Source organism: Salvelinus alpinus, chromosome 10 (assembly GCF_045679555.1).
Source record: "Salvelinus alpinus chromosome 10, SLU_Salpinus.1, whole genome shotgun sequence".
In the NCBI taxonomy this organism is placed as follows: Eukaryota; Metazoa; Chordata; class Actinopteri; order Salmoniformes; family Salmonidae; genus Salvelinus; species Salvelinus alpinus.
Genome location: NC_092095.1, coordinates 63,483,035 through 63,503,036, shown reverse-complemented (window position 1 = coordinate 63,503,036; position 20,002 = coordinate 63,483,035). Strand labels below are relative to the sequence as shown.

The 20,002-nt window shown below is 44.7% G+C and overlaps 2 protein-coding genes across 3 annotated transcripts; both read left to right on the top strand.

Moving 5' to 3' along the window:
- The first annotated feature begins 1,201 nt into the window (after positions 1 to 1,201).
- Positions 1,202 to 8,028, top strand: tuba8l2 (tubulin, alpha 8 like 2). Its single transcript, XM_071330361.1, has 4 exons — positions 1,202 to 1,349; positions 5,820 to 6,042; positions 6,189 to 6,337; positions 6,519 to 8,028. The coding sequence occupies exons 1-4, from the start codon at positions 1,347 to 1,349 to the stop codon at positions 7,491 to 7,493; spliced, it is 1,350 nt and encodes a 449-aa protein (XP_071186462.1). The 5' UTR covers positions 1,202 to 1,346; the 3' UTR covers positions 7,494 to 8,028.
- Positions 8,029 to 9,405: 1,377 nt separating this feature from the next.
- stk16 (serine/threonine kinase 16) lies at positions 9,406 to 17,812 on the top strand. 2 transcript variants are annotated; one of them, XM_071330362.1, is made up of 7 exons: positions 9,406 to 9,543; positions 10,508 to 10,634; positions 10,877 to 11,096; positions 11,305 to 11,438; positions 11,574 to 11,790; positions 12,051 to 12,172; positions 15,954 to 17,812. In XM_071330362.1, exons 2-7 carry the CDS (start codon positions 10,549 to 10,551, stop codon positions 16,090 to 16,092), a joined length of 918 nt encoding a protein of 305 aa, XP_071186463.1. In that variant the 5' UTR covers positions 9,406 to 9,543; positions 10,508 to 10,548; the 3' UTR covers positions 16,093 to 17,812. The 2 variants fall into 2 exon arrangements, with proteins under 2 accessions (XP_071186463.1, XP_071186464.1); XM_071330363.1 differs by lacking the exon at positions 15,954 to 17,812 and adding an exon at positions 13,359 to 14,001.
- The last annotated feature ends 2,190 nt before the right edge of the window (positions 17,813 to 20,002 follow it).

Sequence of the window (20,002 nt, the reverse complement as noted above, 5' to 3'; positions counted from 1 at the left end):
CCTTAGCCCCGTAGTGTCCACCGTAGGAGGGAAAAACGATGCACATGAAAAAGATTTTGATCTATCTCAAAATACAGAGGGGGGGGGGGGGGGATTCAGGATGAAAAGCGTATCTGGAGGAATTCAGGCCTTGTTTGAGGATTATAACTTTTTCATTCATAGCCAAAAGCCAGAGAGAAGGGTCCTCTAATGCCTCAGGGGCCAGGGCCTATAGCACAGCTAACCACTTAGATAGGAGAGATAAAACTGAGCTCAACTGCAACAAAGTTAAAGTATTAAAAGAGCATCCTCTCAACTTTAATTTATTAACTACAGAAACAGATGTTACTGGAATCACAAATGCCACATTGTTCATGCACGGAAAGACAGCTCCAAAAAGGATCCCTTAGACACAGAACTAGGATAATTTTACTCTCCTCAATTCCTAATGGAGAAATTAGGGAGGAAAATACATACCTGACCTCAGATCAGTGTCTGCCCAGGGACAACGTTGACCTATTTTGTTGCAGACAGAAGAACGTCTTCGTCATGGCAAGAACCAGCAAGCAGAACACTAGACAAGTCTGACATCTAGTGGCGAACAAGGAGCAGCAAAACCCGACGGCAGTTCATTGCGCAAAGACAGAGAGGAAGAGGTGAAGCGAGAAGATTTACTCTGGCAAAAATCTGTCCACGTGATATAAGCCCTTTTTGTATGGGGGGGGGGGGGTGTCTATAAGCGAGTGTTGAATTACGTGAGGCTTATTTGGTCGAATAGAAGTTTCGTAATGTTTAGGCTGTACTGATTGTGCTGATTTAAGTGGATGCACGTGGCATTCCGGCAACAACTTAGTTGTGCGTGTTGGTGCGCCCTCTCATTGGCTAGAATGGTCTCGCCTGTCTTCAATCATTGAGGAAATGTAATTACATTGTTAGAGCGGTCACTCGGCTATCTTGTCAATATAATATATAATCTTTGGTACAGCTACCCTTTTCAGTCCTGACTTTCCTACCTAGCCTGAGGTCTAATCTGCGTATGGAGGAGTTCGTTTTGCATGGCCCGGTGACTGGGCATTTCAGTTAAGGGCCAATGGAATGGTCTAAAATATCCAACTACGCCTACTTAGAATGGTCTAAAAAATCCAACTCCGTCTAACCGGGGCACCGGGCCATGTAAATCGAACTCAACCTATGAGAAAAGAGGGCGTGTCCAAAACTCCACCCCCGCCCTTCGCAGTTTATAAAAACAGATTGCAGTAACACACGCAGTTAAAACATACTCACGGAGACCCCATTATAGGTTCACTGTGAGAGGTTATACTACGAACACTTATTTTTCTACGGAAACGAAGACAAACAGAATCAAAATGGTAAGACCTTTATTTTTTTTTCCAACATTGCCTTCGACGCATAGGTTGTAATAATGTAAAGGTTGAGTTGTATGAATTAGGCTAAATTTCTAATGTGTTTGTAGTCCCATCTTGTATAGCATAAACATTACTGTCTATAATACTTCTAGGTACAGCCTACGCTACGGCTCACCTGTTTTTATAGGATATTATTTTTCTCTGATAACATGGTGCGTCATGAAAGGAGTATCCATTTTGCTGCCTGTTCAACTTAGCGCGCCGTTTTGCTTTTCAATTCAAACACGACTGGCGCAGACTATTACTAGAATGCATTTAATTATTAAGAGTCACCTGAGCGCTAATTGTCCTATTTCATATCATGAATCAGTTCACAGGTATCTGCATTTATTATCAAAATGTTGTCTTTTGGCGCTTGAAGCAGCTTCCTGCCATTTTGAATGGTTAAAGGAGTAACCCGTTTCCAGTTGCAGTGAGGCCAGTGTGGTTATGGGTGTGTTTATTTGCTCTGCTGGCTTTAAATGCTGATGTGGCTCCCACGGATCCGTGTGTATTCTGATGAGTGACTGTAGGCCTAGTCAGCTACTGTTCCTGTTGCTCTAGTCTACTGCGCAAAACTGGGAACGTTCTGTATGTAGTGCAATTCAGTCCGAGCAAATGCCAACGACTACTAATGAACCACAGATCTACTGAAGTATGGCAGATTACATCTACAATGAATACAAAAACAGATTCATTGGGATTGTTGTCCCAAAGTAACATTTTCCCACCAAGTTGCCACAATAATGTTTTTAGGACATGGCTCACATTTTATTACCTCACATCCTGCCCATATGATTTAATCATAAAATATGTCAAGAAATGTGAAATCTTTTGACTATGCACATGCTTAGTCGTGATAGGGGCAACCTTCAGTAATCTGACCTGAAAGGGAAATCTGAGGTTAGGAGTGACGCAGAGCCCAAAGGATCAGCATTTCAGACTAGCGCATGGCAGACTGTCTGATCATGAGGTTAAGGTCTAAACTACTAAATGTGGGTGAAAGAGCCTTTATGATCCATTCCAGTTCATGTACTACTCGGATCATAATGCGGTGTCTTCAAACAGTTGACTTGCCTGTTCTTAATTTTGCTCATGACTAAAGATTACCATGGCATGCGGGAGTTTCTTTTGACACCTGCCATCTAATTTGAATGTTATGAAAGGAGGGGGAGACTATTTGTTTGGGTGTGAATTCCAAGCCATATGTCTTCCCGCATAACACAAGGCTTTCTTTGCCCTTAAAAAAAGCCCCATAGGGGACAGAACAGGAAGCTGGAGGGGGGTTGCTTACTAGCTACTGAACAAGCCACAAGCGGTTAGTCCATCAGCCATGTTGGTGCCAAGTGTCTCAGCGGACTTGCAGTTGCACAAGCAATTTGTTAATCTAAACTGTACTCTACAGTCTATCGCCATACCATGAGTTCAAAATACAGGAAATGAATACCATAACCTAGCACTGTACCTGACTGGCCTGTTTGGTAACATTAACATAAATGGCCTATTATGTCATGAGCAAACAGTCACTGAATCAACTTGCTATCAGTTACACACATGCATACACTAGGCTTACCTACAAGGTTTCTAGTGTGGATTAGCAAATCAGGGCAACCCCTGACAAATGCAACAGGGTGGAGGTTAGTTTCTTAAATCTGGTATGAACTAGGGACTGCCTGAACATCAACTCTGACTGAACTAGAGGTTCAGGACACCATGTGGTTGTTCCCACAGAAAGGGGTCAGTGGAGTAGAACGGGGTCTGGGGGGGCTACACAGAGTGGGGGGATGGAGTCATGATTGACACCTCCCTTTAAATAGCTGGCTGCAGTGCTGACCTAGCTGTCATGCCTAAACTAGGCACACACTCGCATCCCTGTGTCACCGCCCCTCCCCCACCATGCACCCTACCCAGCTTGTTCTGTCAAACTAGGAGGTTGGAGAAATGTTTGACAGTAGTGGCCCCAGTCTCTACATGAGGAGTCATAACAGTAGTACATTATGTGTGGAGGGGTGTAGCAACATGCAGGTGAAAGACCTTTATGTCACGAGGTCCTCACTGTAGTAGATTCAGATCAGAAGTGAGATTTTCTAACGTTTCTGTCACATCCTCTTACTATACTGGAAGAAATAATTTCAAATATTTTACTGAGTTACCGTTCATAAAGGGAAGTCCTATTCCCATTATGCGGATTCTACCATTTTAAAATAATTGCACTTGATACTACTGAAAGTTCAACCTAGCTTAAGGGGTTTATTATTCTATTCTACCAGAGGGCAAAGCCTAGTTGGCTGGTGTCTGTTCTCCTGTTACTGTGGCAGGTGGTCTTGTTTATAGCTGGGCCTTCGCAAATCAAAACGCTCTGATTCATAAGTACTGCCAACACATAGAACCGCACAACATTCCCAGACCCGTCCTCTTGGCATGTCACGGTCTCGTAAACGTATCTTCCTTGACTATCTCGTTTCTCGAATGTCTCGCTTCCCATCTCTCTGTATAGTAAGCCAGCTTGGACAGACTGAGTGTACGTAGCCAGCTCTGCTTCTGGTGCGCTACTATTCAGAAATGATAAGCTTGTTATCAGCTTCACTCATCCTTGGTGGTATTTTCCCCTCGTCCTGTTCGCTGTGAGCTGGAAATACTTCAGTAGGGTGTGGAGGGCCTTTTGGCCTTGACGCAGACTCGTCAGCTTCTGTTAGCATTGTTGCTACTCGCTAGCTCAATGACGCGCTGGGTAGGGTAGCCACTTGCCAAACCTCCCAGTTCGGCCTGGAGTCTAGTGATGTCTAATCAGACTTTGCTTCCTTGCGAAGCTGTAATGTTAAACAAATTCACATATTTGTATAATCTCTAATGACCTCGGTCCAAGTTGGCATTCCAATGAGGGGATGTATCTCAATAATCTAGTGGCATCCTCTCCTCAGGGTTGTGGAGCCTAAATGACAGGAAGAATATAAGGAGAGTAGGCCGTAATGGACTAGTGGGATGCACCTTGTGGTAACACATTCAGCATGGATGTTTCTATTGTTAATGCTATAGGAGTCTAATCGACTGCAGTCTAGCCTCAACTATGCTGCCGTCTGCCAATACTGCATTGCAAAATTGACTAATTCCTCGCACGCGCACACAACCTTCTGTTTGGTCCTTAGTGAATGTAGATATCAAGCGCTGCGTTCTCTATAAAATGTGTACACTACATGACAAAAAGTATTTAGACACCTGCTCTTTGAACATCTCATTCCAAAATCATGGGCATTAATATGGAGTTGGTCCACCCTTTGCTGCTCAACAGCCTCCACTCTAAGGAAGGCTTTCCACAAGACGTTGGACCATTGCTGCGGGGACTTGCTTCCAATCAGCCACGAGCGTTAGTGAGGTCGGGCGCTGATGTTGGGCAATTAGGCCTGGCTCGCAGTCGGCGTTCCAATTAATCCCAAAGGTGTTCGATAGGGTTGGGGTCAGGGCTCTGTGCAGGCCAGTTGGCTGAATGTCCTTTGGGTGGTGGATCATTCTTTATACACATACGTTGAAGTGCTAGGGACTGCCTGAACATCAACTTGACACAACCCGGTGTCATAAGGAATCATAGCTTTCATCTGGTCAGTCTGGCATGGAAAAAGCAGGTGTTTATGTTTTGTACTTTGTAGATCAGTTACATGGTTCAGACTACGTTAATGGCTAGGTAGTCACACGCTGAGATGTGGCTAGGCTTCTGAGACGGTAGCTGCATACAGTTCAGTATTGAAGTAGGTCAGATCGACTCACTGCAGAGTTGGCTAAGCCATGCTAGGAAGTGCAGTCAGTCCCATTTCAACACACTGCAAACAAATTGGATCACCATGCAAATATACACGACTCATTACTTTGGCTCATAACGCAGATGGCTTGTTTTTAACTAGCTAGATCATGCCGCCCACTGTTTTCAGGCTCACCTGTCCTTTGTCACTCAGACATGGGCAGGTTAGGTTTGTTTCCTGTTAGTGTAGAGCAGTGGTTCCCAACCTTTTTATTTTACTGTACAAACTGAATTTTGCCCTGCCTGAAGTACCCCCTCATGTGCATTTTACCAGTAACCTTATGGTCTCATGAGTCTTCTCAAGTACCCCCTGTGTATAGGCAAAGCGCCCCCAGGGAACCTAGTACCCCTGGTTGGGAACCATTAGTGTTAGTGCTGCCACTTGGTGGAGAAACAGCATTAAAACAAGTGCTAAAATGGATGCCCAAATATTTAATTGATCTCAGACTCCTATGCACTGAGTGGTTTGGAGGGGTGCTCCACTGGCTCCATTATCATTGGTGACATTGAAAACCAAGTGTTACTCCATCCAGTGCAGACTGCTGTCAATGCATCGGATCCTTGTGTAGTCAATGTGTTTTGTACCTGTTCAAATAAACCATAAATTGTTTGACTAACCCTGTATTTCCTTGTCTCTCCAGCGTGAGTGTATCTCTGTGCATGTTGGTCAGGCTGGAGTCCAGATGGGCAACACCTGTTGGGAGCTGTACTGTCTGGAGCACGGGATCCAGCCGGACGGCACCATGCCTAACAACAAGGCGGTCGGTAGCACTGACGACTCCTTCACCACGTTCTTCAGCGCCACGGGCATCGGGAAATATGTGCCCCGCGCCATCTTTGTAGACCTGGAGCCCACTGTCATTGGTGAGTATTGGAGGGATCTGGCAGAGAAAATGCACTGACTGATTGACACTGGGAATGTGTAGGAAGAGGTCTTCATCAATATGGTGGTACAGTTCAAAACAAGCATCAAAACCAGACTAACCCTTGTCTGTTCCCCTTTTTCTCAGATGAGGTGCGGACAGGTACCTACCGCCAGCTGTTTCACCCCGAGCAGCTGATCTCAGGGAAGGAGGACGCAGCCAATAACTATGCACGTGGCCACTACACTATCGGCAAGGAGATCATCGACCAAGTGCTGGACAGGATCCGTAAACTGGTGAGAAACTGTCAGATTTGATATATTCAATGGTGATATTAGGATAACTCATGGATTTTTCATGAATGTTTTATGAGAAAGGGTTTTAGCCTTGACTTGTAAATCTAGCCTAAATGGGTCTTATCAGAGCTTGGACTTTCCTTCTAGAAAACATGTTGATGAGTGTCTTGTGTCTTGACAGGCTGACCAGTGCACGGGGCTCCAAGGTTTCCTGGTCTTCCACAGCTTTGGAGGAGGTACCGGCTCTGGTTTCACCTCCCTGCTCATGGAACGTCTCTCAGTCGACTTCGGGAAGAAGTCCAAGCTGGAGTTTGCCATATACCCTGCTCCCCAGGTGTCCACAGCTGTGGTGGAGCCCTACAACTCCATCCTGACTACCCACACTACCCTAGAGCACTCTGATTGTGCCTTCATGGTTGACAATGAGGCCATCTACGACATCTGCCGTAGAAACCTGGACATTGAGCGCCCCTCTTACACCAACCTCAACAGGCTCATCAGCCAGATTGTCTCCTCCATCACCGCCTCTCTCCGTTTCGATGGTGCCCTTAACGTGGACCTGACAGAGTTCCAGACCAACCTGGTGCCTTACCCCCGCATCCACTTCCCCCTGGCCACCTATGCCCCTGTCATCTCAGCCGAGAAGGCCTACCACGAGCAGCTCTCTGTGGCTGAGATCACAAACTCCTGCTTCGAGCCCGCCAACCAGATGGTGAAGTGCGACCCTCGCCACGGTAAGTACATGGCGTGCTGCCTGCTGTACCGCGGAGACGTGGTGCCCAAGGATGTCAACGTGGCCATCGGCAACATCAAGACAAAGCGAAGCATCCAGTTTGTGGACTGGTGCCCTACAGGTTTCAAAGTGGGCATCAACTACCAGCCACCCACTGTGGTGCCAGGGGGTGACCTGGCCAAGGTCCAGAGAGCTGTGTGCATGTTGAGCAACACCACAGCCATCGCTGAGGCCTGGGCGCGTCTCGACCACAAGTTTGACCTGATGTATGCCAAGCGGGCATTCGTGCACTGGTACGTGGGTGAGGGCATGGAGGAGGGGGAGTTCTCTGAGGCCAGGGAAGACATGGCTGCCCTGGAGAAGGACTATGAAGAGGTAGGAATCGACTCATTTGAGGAGGACGAGGAGGGAGAGGAGTATTAGGAGAAGAGGAGTTCAAAGGAGGGATGGGTCCTCGGTCGGCTAACGTATCACTGAGAGATAGAACTGCCTTTACTTGACCATGAAGTGGGGAACGGCCTGCTCCTTCCCTTGTCGAACGTCATCATTCATGTTTTCTTCACCAAAGACCCCACATCATCCATGTCTGACAATCTTTTCCTATAAGGTTGACTGGAACCTTGAAGATGAAGGTGTTTCCATAAAAATGTTTCCTTTAAGTTCATGGTACTTCTGTGCTTTCAGATCTATCCTAAACACTAAAGTTACTGCCAATCAGAAAACAAACTAGCCAACTAAACCCCATGGTGTTGGGTCTTAATGAATGTAATTCAGTAACTCTATTTTGTAGGATTATTTTGCATTGCATGTTAAGTTACCCCAAAATAATTTATTGGTTTTATCCCTACAGATTCTATTATTTTCTTTGCCATGTCTGTTATTTTAAGAGTTATCACATCAGGTTACTGTTGTGGCTGTATCCCCTCCTTTGTAAATAAAGTTGTTTTATCTCAGTTAATCCTGTTTTCACCTCTTTCAATGGTTATAATCAATCATAACTGCCTCCAGTCCTGACCCGAGGTTTCATTATTTGACTAAATTACTATTAAACGGCCAAAATTATAAAACATCAGTCTGTGCAATCGGCCACACACATGGCCTGGTAAGTAGCAGAGAATTCCTGGGATATAAATGTAACTGCAGGGTGCCTTGAAAAACAAGATTATGGTCAAGGTAACAGTCTTAATTGTATACTCATGTGGACTGTCATCAAACCCCATTGGATGAGAAAGCCAGGGGTCTCTCCCTTCTGACTTTCTCCTCAAGGATAAAAACCTGTAGTGTTGACTAACGTGGAAGGATTTCCCCCATAATGTGAAACTAGTTTATTTAGTTACAGAATAGCCTAAAGGTGGCAAGTGGATACATGGATGGTCAACTCATTTCGATTTGAGACCCACCTTAGCTAAGTTGAGTCCACTGGGTAGTGCTTTGGTTTAATCAAATACTTGATTTGGCCAGAGGAAGATCTGAATCGAGAAGTTTTACTCGGCCCAAAATCTGTCCCCGGAAATAAACCCACAAAGTGAGGACTTCTTGTATGGAGGTCAATGAGTGTCCAGTTTGGTCAACAAAACATTGAACTAATTTGCTACGTGAGGCTTATTTGATCGAATATAGATTAAGTTAAGTTACGAATGCACTGATGTGTCGACGCACGTGGCATTTCGCCAACTTTGTGGGGGGAAAATACGTCATTTGTCACATGCTTCATAAACAGGTGAAGAGTACACGTAGTACTAGACCAAAGGCCTGCAGATGGCCATATTGAGTCGTTTTATCTTAAATCCAAGGGGAAACGCTTACTCGTGGGCATGATAAAATACTTTATATCGGACCTGTGCCTGTCATAGATGGAGCATGGGAATTGCCATTGAGGGCTTCCAGTTTAACGTAGTCAACTGAGTAGAGATTCCTATGAGTCAGGCACAATCAACAAAGATTAAGATAATTTAGTTCTTTAAAATGGCGCTTCCCATGCGGTCACAGACGCTGTAATGGCACGGATACAAAGACGACTACTATATTGCTATGGCCTGTTCACACGCGTGTATGCCCTTGTACTACATAGAATGATTTCGCCTCCTCCCGCCTGCCTTCCATCTTTGAGGACATGTATTTCCATTGTTAGTGTTCACTTGACTGTTACTGTTAGTGTTCACTTGGTGCCGCGTTCGAAACAACTGGTAACTCGGAAATCACCGACTTCAGTGTGTTCAAAACAATTTGGAACTCGGAAAAAAACGAGCTCCGACTGGGAAAAATCGATTTGAACGGTCTTCCAACTCGGAAACTCGGGCCTCTAAATCTAGATAGCGACCTGAAGATCACTGACGTCATGATTTTACCTTGTATTTTTTTCCGAGTTCCCAGTTTGGAACGCAGCATTAGATCACAGGCCTGCGTCATCATTACGCGTTTTATGTACACGGAAGTAGCCAGCAGAAAACCAAAAACAGGACGAATACAGAAGGTAATTTTTATTTATCCACCGCTAACAAACGTAAATATCCCCATGTGTTTTCATCACACGTTTATCAATGTCTCTTATCAGATAATATTGGCTGATCAGGATTGATCTGCATGCTGCCCTCTTGTAGTTAGCTTGTATTCTCCTACCGGTGTGCCACGTTACCAAACAAAATCGTACACTTTTGCAAAGGTTTAGTGAAAGTTTATTTGCTTGTGGTGTTGCTACTGCTGTAAAGAACCAAAACGCATAACTTGGGCAGATCACAACCAAGAGTCGCTGTAGCGCGGCTAGGAAAGTAGCCGAAAGGTTGCTCGTTTGAATAGTTAGGCCAGTAACCGAAAGGTTGTTAGTTTGAATCCCCGAGCCGACAAGGTCAAGAAATCTGCCGATGTGTCCTTGAGCAAGGCACTTAGTCCTACTTTCGCCAGGGTCACCGTCGATAATGTCAGACCCTGGCCGTAACCCCACTATCCAAGGTTGTCCCAGGAAGAGTTGTGATATGCAACAAAAAAAACATTTCCAATTCACACATGCGTAAATAGGACAAATATAAACACCCACCAAATTATTATCAATTGCACAGGTGACTGAATAATTTATGACAAGTGAAATTGACACTGCATCAATCCGTGGAACATAGTGGACTGGATTTCATGTTTCAGTATGTTCTTTACACAAATATATCCCATACTCGCCCTCTCTCTCTCCCATGGCTTTCCACTTGACCTCACTTTCAATTCCACCAAACCTAGTCTTTTACCTCGTATGCACTCCATCTCTCTCTCCTAATTCAATTTAAGGGGCTTTATTGGCATGGGAAACATGTTTACAATGCCAAAGCACAAGTTCCAAAATAAAGACATGTTGAATGACATATGTCTGTATACAGTGTTGTAGCGATGTGTAAATAGTTCAAGTACAAAATGGAAAATAAATAAATATGGGTTGTGTCTCTCTCTCTCAGTCCATCTGGGTGTTGGTGTGTTGCGTTATGCCCCAGAGAGGATGGGTCAGACCCTGTGTATCTGTTCCCGCGGCTCCATCACCATTGACAACAAAAGATACTACTTCATCCAGAAACTAGATGAAGGGTAAAACCGTCCGCATCAGTGAAACACTATTACCTATTCTAAATGGCAGACGATCATCCCTGTCCCTCACACACATGTATTTGTATTTCAGTCTTCTGTAATGTTACATCTTACTGATCAGGACTCTGGTTTTGTCTGCCTCTCCACTTTCTCTTGCTTTCATTATCTACCCCCTCTGTCGTTCCCTATTTTCTCTCTTTCTCTCTTCTTTTACCTTCCCTCCATCCCTCCCCTCATTCCAGAGGGTTCAGCTATGTGGACCTGGTGGAGGGGGTGCAGGATGGGCGTTTCTACGCCCTGAAGAGAATCCTGTGCCATGACCGGGAGGGTCGCCAAGAGGCTCAGACGGAGGTGGAGATGCACCGTCTCTTCAGCCACCCCAACATCCTGGGCCTGGCAGGGCACACCTTCATAGAGAGGGGGGGCAAGAGTGAGGCCTGGATACTGCTGCCCTACGTTCAGGTACGTGTACGTGTGTGCATGTCTATGTACTCACGCCTGTATGTGTGTATTAGAGCCTGGCTGTTTTTTGGGGGTCCGATACCGTTTTTTGTGGGGGGGGACAAAAGTTACCGATACATCTGCCGATAGACTGTTTTACAGCGTGGAAATGAAAAAGTGTGTATGTATGCGTCTTTGTATTCACGCCTGGGTGTGGGTGCTCCTACAGAAGGGCAGTCTGTGGTCAGTGCTAGAGAAGCTGAGGGACAAGGGCAGCTTCATGCCAGAGAGACGCATCCTGAAGGTCCTACAGGGCATCTGTTCTGGACTGAAGGCCATGCATGACAGAGGCTACGCACACAGGTACAGGCTGCTACTGCTATCACACACAGACACACACACACACACACACACACGATTATGGTTAGTGGTTCAAATTAGAATGAGGCTCTCTATCTCTATCCCTCTCTTTATCTCTCCCGCTCTCCTCTCAATCAGAGATCTGAAGCCTACCAATGTACTCCTAGAGGAGGATGACAGGCCGCTGCTGATGGACCTGGGTTCTATGAACCGCTCCAGGATGGAGGTCAAGGGGACCAGGGAGGCCATGACAGTACAGGACTGGGCAGCTCAGAGGTGTACTATATCGTACCGCGCCCCTGAGCTGTTTAACGTGGAGAGCCACTGCGTCATCGATGACCGTACAGACATCTGGGTAACGCACACTAGAGTACTAACCCCCCCTTCTCACTTTAGTTTGGTCGGTGGAAACTGTCAGTATTGTACAAGCGATATAACATAGACCAATTTGTCATAACAGAGATTGTCTTTACCATTGGACTGTGCGATGCTGTTTTGACTCCAGCCATGTCGTCAACATGTTGGGCTCCAGTTAGATTGCTATCTCTCTGTCTCCATCATGCCTGGTGTTTGTTGACCTTGTAGCGACAGTATTCTCTCTCTCTTTCTCTCCAGTCTCTGGGCTGTGTACTGTACAGCATGATGTTCCTGGAGGGGCCCTATGACATGGTGTTCCAGAAGGGAGACAGTGTGGCCCTTGCTGTCCAGAACCCAGTTACCATCCCTCAGCCATGCAGGTCAGTCAGTCCCTCTGGCAAGCTAACTCTAACCCTAACCCAGTTACCATCCCTCAGCCCTGCAGGTCAGTCAGTCCCTCTGGCAAGCTAACTCTAACCCAGTTACCATCCCTCAGCCCTGCAGGTCAGTCATTCCCCATGGCAAGATAACTCTAACCCTAACCCAGTTACCATCCCTCAGCCCTGCAGGTCAGTCAGTCCCCATGGCAAGCTAACTCTAACCCTAACCCAGTTACCATCCCTCAGCCCTGCAGGTCAGTCAGTCCCCATGGCAAGCTAACCCTAACCCAGTTACCATCCCTCAGCCCTACAGGTCAGTCAGTCCCCCTGGCAAGCTAACCCTAACCCAGTTACCATCCCTCAGCCATGCAGGTCAGTCAGTCCCCCTGGCAAGCTAACTCTAACCCTAACCCAGTTACCATCCCTCAGCCCTACAGGTCAGTCAGTCCCCCTGGCAAGCTAACTCTAACCCTAACCCAGTTACCATCCCTCAGCCATGCAGGTCAGTCAGTCCCCTGGCTAGTCAAACCCTAGTTACTCTTCAATCCATCACCCTCTCAGCTTTCAAGGCTAGCAAACTAGAATTTATTGATTCCAAATAGGCACTCCTGCAGATCTAAAAGGATTGGATAGATTTAAGCATTTTTCATCTAGCCTTTTCATAGGTTGTATGGAATTTATACAATTTACAGTATGTATTTTTTCTCAAGTTACTCTGGAAGTTTCTCAGTATATATATTTGTTATTCTGGTTGTCAATTTTTTCTCCAGTTATTCTGGTAGTTTCTCAGTATACAGTTGAAGTCGGAAGTTTACATACACTTAGGTTAGAGTCATTAAAACTCGTTTTTCAACCACTCCACACATTTCTTGGTAACAAACTATAGTTTTGGCAAGTCGATTAGGACATCTACTTTATGTATGACACAAGTAATTCTTCCAAAAATTGTTTACAGACAGATTATTTCACTTATAATTCACTGTATCGCAATTCCAGTGGGTCAGAAGTTTACATCCACTAAGTTGACTGTACCTTTAAACAGCTTGGAAAATTCCAGAAAATGATGTCATGGCTTTAGAAGCTTCTGATAGGCTAATTGACATAATTTGAGTCAATTGGAGGTGTACCTGTGGATGTATTTCAAGGCCTACCTTCAAACTCAGTGCCTCTTTGCTTGACATCATAGGAAAATCAGAAGAAATCAGCCTAGACCTCTACAAGTCTGATTCATCCTTGGGAGCAATTTCCAAGGATTGCAGTCCAAAGAACACCATCCCAACCGTGAAGCACGGGGTGGCAGCATCATGTTGTGGGGGTGCTTTGCTGCAGGAAGGACTGGTACACTTCACAAAATAGATGCCATCCTGAGGAAGGAAAATTATGTGGATATATTGAAGCAACATCTCAAGACATAAGCTATTTTGCCACAACTTTGGAAGTCTGCTTGGGGTCATTGTCCATTTGGAAGACCCATTAGCGACCAAGCTTTGACTTCCTGACTGAAGGACAACAAAGTCAAGGTATTGGAGTGGCCATCACAAAGCCCTGACCTCAATCCTATAGAAAATTTGTGGGCAGAACTGAAAAAGCGTGTGCGAGATAGGAGGCCTACAAACCTGACTCAGTTACACCAGCTCTGTCAGGAGGAATGGGCCAAAATTCACCGAACTTATTGTGGGAAGCTTGTGGAAGGCTACCCGAAATGTTTGGCCCAAGTTAAACAATTTAAAGGCAATGCTACCAAATACTAATTGAGTGTATGTAAACTTCTGACCCACTGGGAATGTGATGAAAGAAATAAAAGCTGAAATAAATAATTCTCTCTACTATTATTCTGACATGTCACATTCTTAAAATAAAGTGGTGATCCTAACTGACCTAAAACAGGGAATTTTTACTCGGATTAAATGTCAGGAATTGTGGAAAACTGAGTTTAAATGTATTTGGCTAAGGTGTATGTAAACGTCCGACTTTAACTGTATATATTTCTTCTGCAGTTATTCTGGTAGTTTCTCAGTTTTTATTTGTTCTCCAGTTATTCTGGTAGTTTCTCAGTATACACTGCATTCGGAAATTTTTCAGACCCCTTGACTTTTTCCACATTTTGTTTCGTTACAGCCATATTCTATAATGGATAAAATTGCAACCCCCCCCCATCAATCTACACACAATACCTCATAATGACAAAGTAAAAACAGATTTTTAGAAGTTTTTCAAAAGTATTATAAAAAATAAAAAAAGTGATGTCACATTTACATAAGTATTCAGGCCCTTTACTCAGGATTTTGTTGAAGCACCGTTGGCAGTGATTTAAAGCCTCGAGTCTTTTGGGGTATGACGCTACAAGCTTGGCACACCTGTATTTGGGGAGTTTCTCCCATTCTTCTCTGCAGATCCGCTCAAGCTCTTTCAGATTGGATTGGGAGCGTTGCTGCACAGCTATTTTCAGGTCTCTCCAGAGATGTTCGATCGGGTTCAAGTCCGGGCTCTGGCTGGGCCACTCAAGGACATTCAGAGACTCGTCCCGAAGCCACTCTTGCATTGTCTTGGCTGTGTGCTTTAGATTGTTGTCCTGTTGGAAGGTGAACCTTCACCCCATCTGAGGTCATGAGCGATCTGGAGCAGCTTTACATCAAGGATCTCTCTATACTTTGCTCCGTTCGTCTTTCCCTCGATCCTGACTAGTCTCCCAGTCCCTGACGCTGAAAAACATCCCCACAGCATGATGCTGCCACCACCATGCTTCACCGTAGGGATGGTGCCAGGTTTCCTCCAGACGTGACACTTGGCATTCTGGTCAAAGAGTTCAATCATGGTTTCATCAGACCAGACAATCTTGTTTCTCATGTTCTGAGTCCTTTAGGTGCCTTTTGGTTAAGTCCAAGCGGGCTGTCATGTGCCTTTTACTGAGGAGTGGCTTCCACCTGGCTACTCAACCATCAAGGCCTGATTGGTGGAGTGCTGCAGAGAGGGTTGTCCTTCTGGACCTTTCTCCCATCTTCATAGAGGAACTCTGGAGCTCTGTCAGACCACCGGGTTCTTGGTCACCTCCCTGACCAAGGCCCTTCTCCCTCGATTGCTCATACTCTAGTAGTTTCTCAGTATATATTTGCTCTCCGGTTACTCTGGTAGTTTCTCAGTATATATTTGTTCTCCAGTTGCTCTGGTAGTTTCTCAGTATATATTTGTTCTCCAGTTACTCTGGTAGTTTCTCAGTATATATTTGTTCTCCAGTTACTCTGGTAGTTTCTCAGTATATATTTGTTCTCCAGTTGCTCTGGTAGTTTCTCAGTATATATTTGTTCTCCAGTTACTCTGGTAGTTTCTCAGTATATATTTGTTCTCCAGTTACTCTGGTAGTTTCTCAGTATATATTTGTTCTCCAGTTGCTCTGGTAGTTTCTCAGTATATATTTGTTCTCCAGTTACTCTGGTAGTTTCTCAGTATATATTTGTTCTCCAGTTACTCTGGTAGTTTCTCAGTATATATTTGTTCTCCAGTTACTCTGGTAGTTTCTCAGTATATATTTGTTCTCCGGTTACTCTGGTAGTTTCTCAGTATATATTTGTTCTCCAGTTACTCTGGTAGTTTCTCAGTATATATTTGTTCTCCAGTTACTCTGGTAGTTTCTCAGTGTATATTTGCTCTCCAGTTACTCTGGTAGTTTCTCAGTATATATTTGTTCTCTAGTTACTCTGGTAGTTTCTCAGTGTATATTTGTTCTCCGGTTACTCTGGTAGTTTCTCAGTGTCTTATGGGTGTTTTTGTTGTTCCCCTCCAGTTACTCTGAAAGCCTGCAGAACCTGCTGAGCTCCATCATGGTGTCCAACCCCCAGGAAAGACCCGACGTCAACTGGATCCTGGACCAGATACAGGACATGACGTGTTCCAGCCCCAACACACAGACCAATATGGTATGATGCTCCTGATCGGGGAACCATGGCAGGCCTGGCTCCTCTCTGGTTCCCCTCTGGTTCCAACATCTGTGGGTGATGAACTTTGAACTTTATGACCTCTGGACTGTTGTAATGGCGACCCTGACCTCGTCGTTTTCCTCTAGTCTTAGAAGCTCAGGGGATCCTACCCCACACACACACACACCCGCTATTCGGCAGTTGAAACCACATAGACTTATGTCACAGGTCTTCACTGTCCTCCATATGCATGTGCAACAATATGCTCCTACACCGTGTCGGTCAGCTCCACATCCAGCTCCCCTTGGGGAAATTGAGATTTGGGTGGAGCCATTTTATGACTGCTAGTGAATAGGAAACCCCATGGGTTAAACTATCATCAGACACTACGGTTGAAGGGGACACCGGACCAGGAAAAGGACCTATGGTAAATTCCAGACAGACGGTTTCCATGGAAATGTACTCGGCCATATCTTATATCAGCTTCAAAGGGATTTTAATAATAACTTGATTCCAGACCTGGGTTCAATAGATGAGTATTTATTAAATACTTTTTCTGTGTATTTGAGTATTTTCAAATACACAGGCCAAATGTTATTTATTTATTTGAGTATTTGAATGGTTATTTGTAAAAACCAAATAGTCGACCAAATTGTATTTGAAAGTATTTTCAAATACCTGGGTTAAATGCATGGGAGTGTATTTGAGTGTTTTCAAATACTTTCCAAGTGTATTTCCAAATACATTCCAATATTCATCTAATTGTTTTTTCAAATAAAGGTTATCTGATTGTATTGAAAAGCAATTGAAATACCTGAAATAGTATTTTGAACCCAGGTCTGCTTGATTCATCCTTATCACATTTAAACTTCTTTCAAGTCCATCATAACTGTATTTATTTGTTATCACATAATGCTATACTGTAACAATTCTCTATTTTCCATTTGTGACACGTTCATTTAGGCCTATATGTATTTGGCAATACCTCACATGATTCTGTTTTGAGTGTCAATAGGAAGATAAGTTCATCTGGTTTTAAGTCTCTCAGCAGGTTTTGCTCAATTAACTCTCACTACAGTTGCTTGATAGGAACTTTTTAATGGTTGCTTTTTTAAAACTGTTATTTTTGTGTGTGCGTCTATTTAAGGAGCAATGATTTATTTGTCCATGTAAATGCTATATGAATATGTTCTAAATAAGCCAATGAAGTTGGAATGCAGGCATTAATGATGATTTCAATGGAACAATGTAGAATGTACTGGAACTATAAATGGTGGTTGTTGGCTATTTTGGACTGTTTTGTAGCCTAATTCAGCCCGTCCAGGAATTTGCGATATTGTGATAAAATAATAGGGAATTGCATAATACTGTTAATACAACACTGAAGGCTTTGCTTGTTTCTCATAAGATTGATGTTTTATAGGCATTTTTTAATTTATTTTTTATTTACATTTGTGGTACATCTTAATTTGTTATGTATAAGAGGCCCTTTTCACATACTTTTAGAGTTGTCTGAGGGCCTGACTTTCTTGACGTTGTCATGTGGCTTTTATTCCACACGGGGGAGCCGTGTCCTACACGTTGGTCAAAGCAGAGGGAGTCGGGGTCTCAATGTTGTCTTAGTTTGGCCAGACCTGTAGACCTGAGAAAGACTCACTCAGTATGTGAACATATGCAAAACCTCTACTCTGATAAACACCAGGGAATAAAATGGTACTGATTCTGATTGGTCCTTTCTCTTTTTGCTCCAATACATCCACATTCCATGATAACATTAGATTTGCCAATACCTAACTTTTCTGTTGATAAAAAGGGCAGGGCCAGCGGTTTTCATTGTAAATTAAAGTTCTATATTACATGTTTAAACTTTACTTATGGGATTGTTAGCAGTGAAGAAAGGAGGATGAGCGTGATGCCAGAGAGAACCAGAAGGTGCCGCTGGAAGCTCAATGACAGAGGCATGGATAATGTGCAGAGTGCAGGCCAGATAACCTTTAGCTTGTAGCTGTGTACATAGCCCTATACGTTGCTTTAAGTGTGTACGCACAGCCACAGTCTTGGATGGGCTGTGTGTGCGGACTACAAGGTATGAAACAATTATCAGAAACTGTTTACTGCGCCTGGATTTACAGCCCTGTGGATCACGAGGGTCAAAGTGACGTCGTACCTCACTCCTCGTCCTAATCAATCTCAGACGGTCATAAACCTCACAGACATAACCCACAGCAGAAACGACTGACACAAGAAAACACACACACTAACACTAGAGGAATTCATTACACTTTAATTAACGTTTTCCCCAACCAAATACACCCCCATACAGGAGGTCGGCCCACCCATAGTCCAGACTCCCCTGAGACAGTATTCATTACACACAGACTGTGTTTACGGGTTGAGGAGCGGAGGAAAGGGACCCCCATTGGCTTAGCAGGTTGAGGAGGAGAGGGGAGGACCCCTATTGGCCCAGCAGGTAGGGGAGGAGAGGGACCCACCATTGGTCCACTACCTTTATACCCCCCATCATCTGCCTGATGATGTCATGCAATACCAGAACAAGGTCAACACAATGCTGGTTCCATTTCAACACCCACCTTCCTCTTCCTTTGTGAGTCCATAAAGGCCATGGACGTGTGTGTGTGTCAGTCTTGTCTAGGTGTGTTTTTGTGTTTCATTGTGAAGGTCTATTCCCAATACCGTAATTAGTCCCCCCCCCCCCAGTACTCAGAGCGGCGCTCACACCATAAACCATCTGGATGCTTTATTGATTTGGTGATGAATCAATTAGTGAATTATTTAATGAGCTGGGAATTATGGGTCAGTTCTGAACTGCTCCCACCCTGCACTGTTCCCAGGTCTCTCTAAATCATCATCACTTCATCACTACCTGCCTAGTTGTGTGTGTGTGTGTGTGGTGGTGGGAGGGGGGGTACTCTGGTGTGTGTGTGTGTGTGTGTGTGTGTGTGTGTGTGTGTGTGTGTGTGTGTGTGTGTGTGTGTGTGTGTGTGTGTGTGTGTGTGTGTGTCTGTCTGTCTGTCTGTCTGTCTGTCTGTCTGTCTGTCTGTCTGTCTGTCTCTGTCTGTCTGTCTGTCTGTCTGTCTGTCTGTCTGTCTGTCTGTGTGTGTGTGTGGTGGTGGTGGGGGGGGGGTACTCTGGTGGGTGTGTGGGGGAGGGGGGATTCTGGTGTGTGTGTCCATGTGTGTCAGATAAACAGTCTCTCTAACCTTAACAGTATATTACGTGTGTAGGCAATATGGCCAGGATATCCAAATGTATCTTTAAAATGGGTGCAGCAGACTCTTTCTCCAGCCAAAGCAGTAACACACCTGATATAACTAGTCAACTAATCATCGTCTTCAATCTAGACTTTATTAGTTGAATCAGGTGTGTTACTTCTTTGGCTGGAGAAAAAGCCTGATCCCATAATGGCCCTATGAAAGATTGGACCAGATTGACACTGGACAGTGTCCTACTCTCAAAGACGTTTAAATTGGCTCTGTTGCCCTGAGAGAGGAGAGTAGGAAACGAAAACATATGGACATTATGTCCAGCCATTTGAGTGTGTGAGTTATGACTTCCACTTATTGCAGCTAGGGGAGATTTTTTAAGAGCCGGCTTTTTGCATGCTCATTAATTCCGGGAAGTGTTTAGGTTAAAATGCATAATGAGTTCATTAAGGGGGATTGGCGTAATCAGGAAAGGTATCGGCTTAATTACTGGCGCCGCGCCAAGGCGAATGCTCTCCCTCTTCTCTTTCCCGGCCGGGTCCCAGAAACCTGTCCTGGCCGGTAGCAGTAGTGCTAGCGCTATCTAATTTAATTAAGTGTACGAAATGCTACGCACTAACGTCCCCCCTGGGGGCAATTAGCAGGAGAGAGATTGAAAGATCCCTGCTGGCCATTTTACTCCCTGGCAGGAG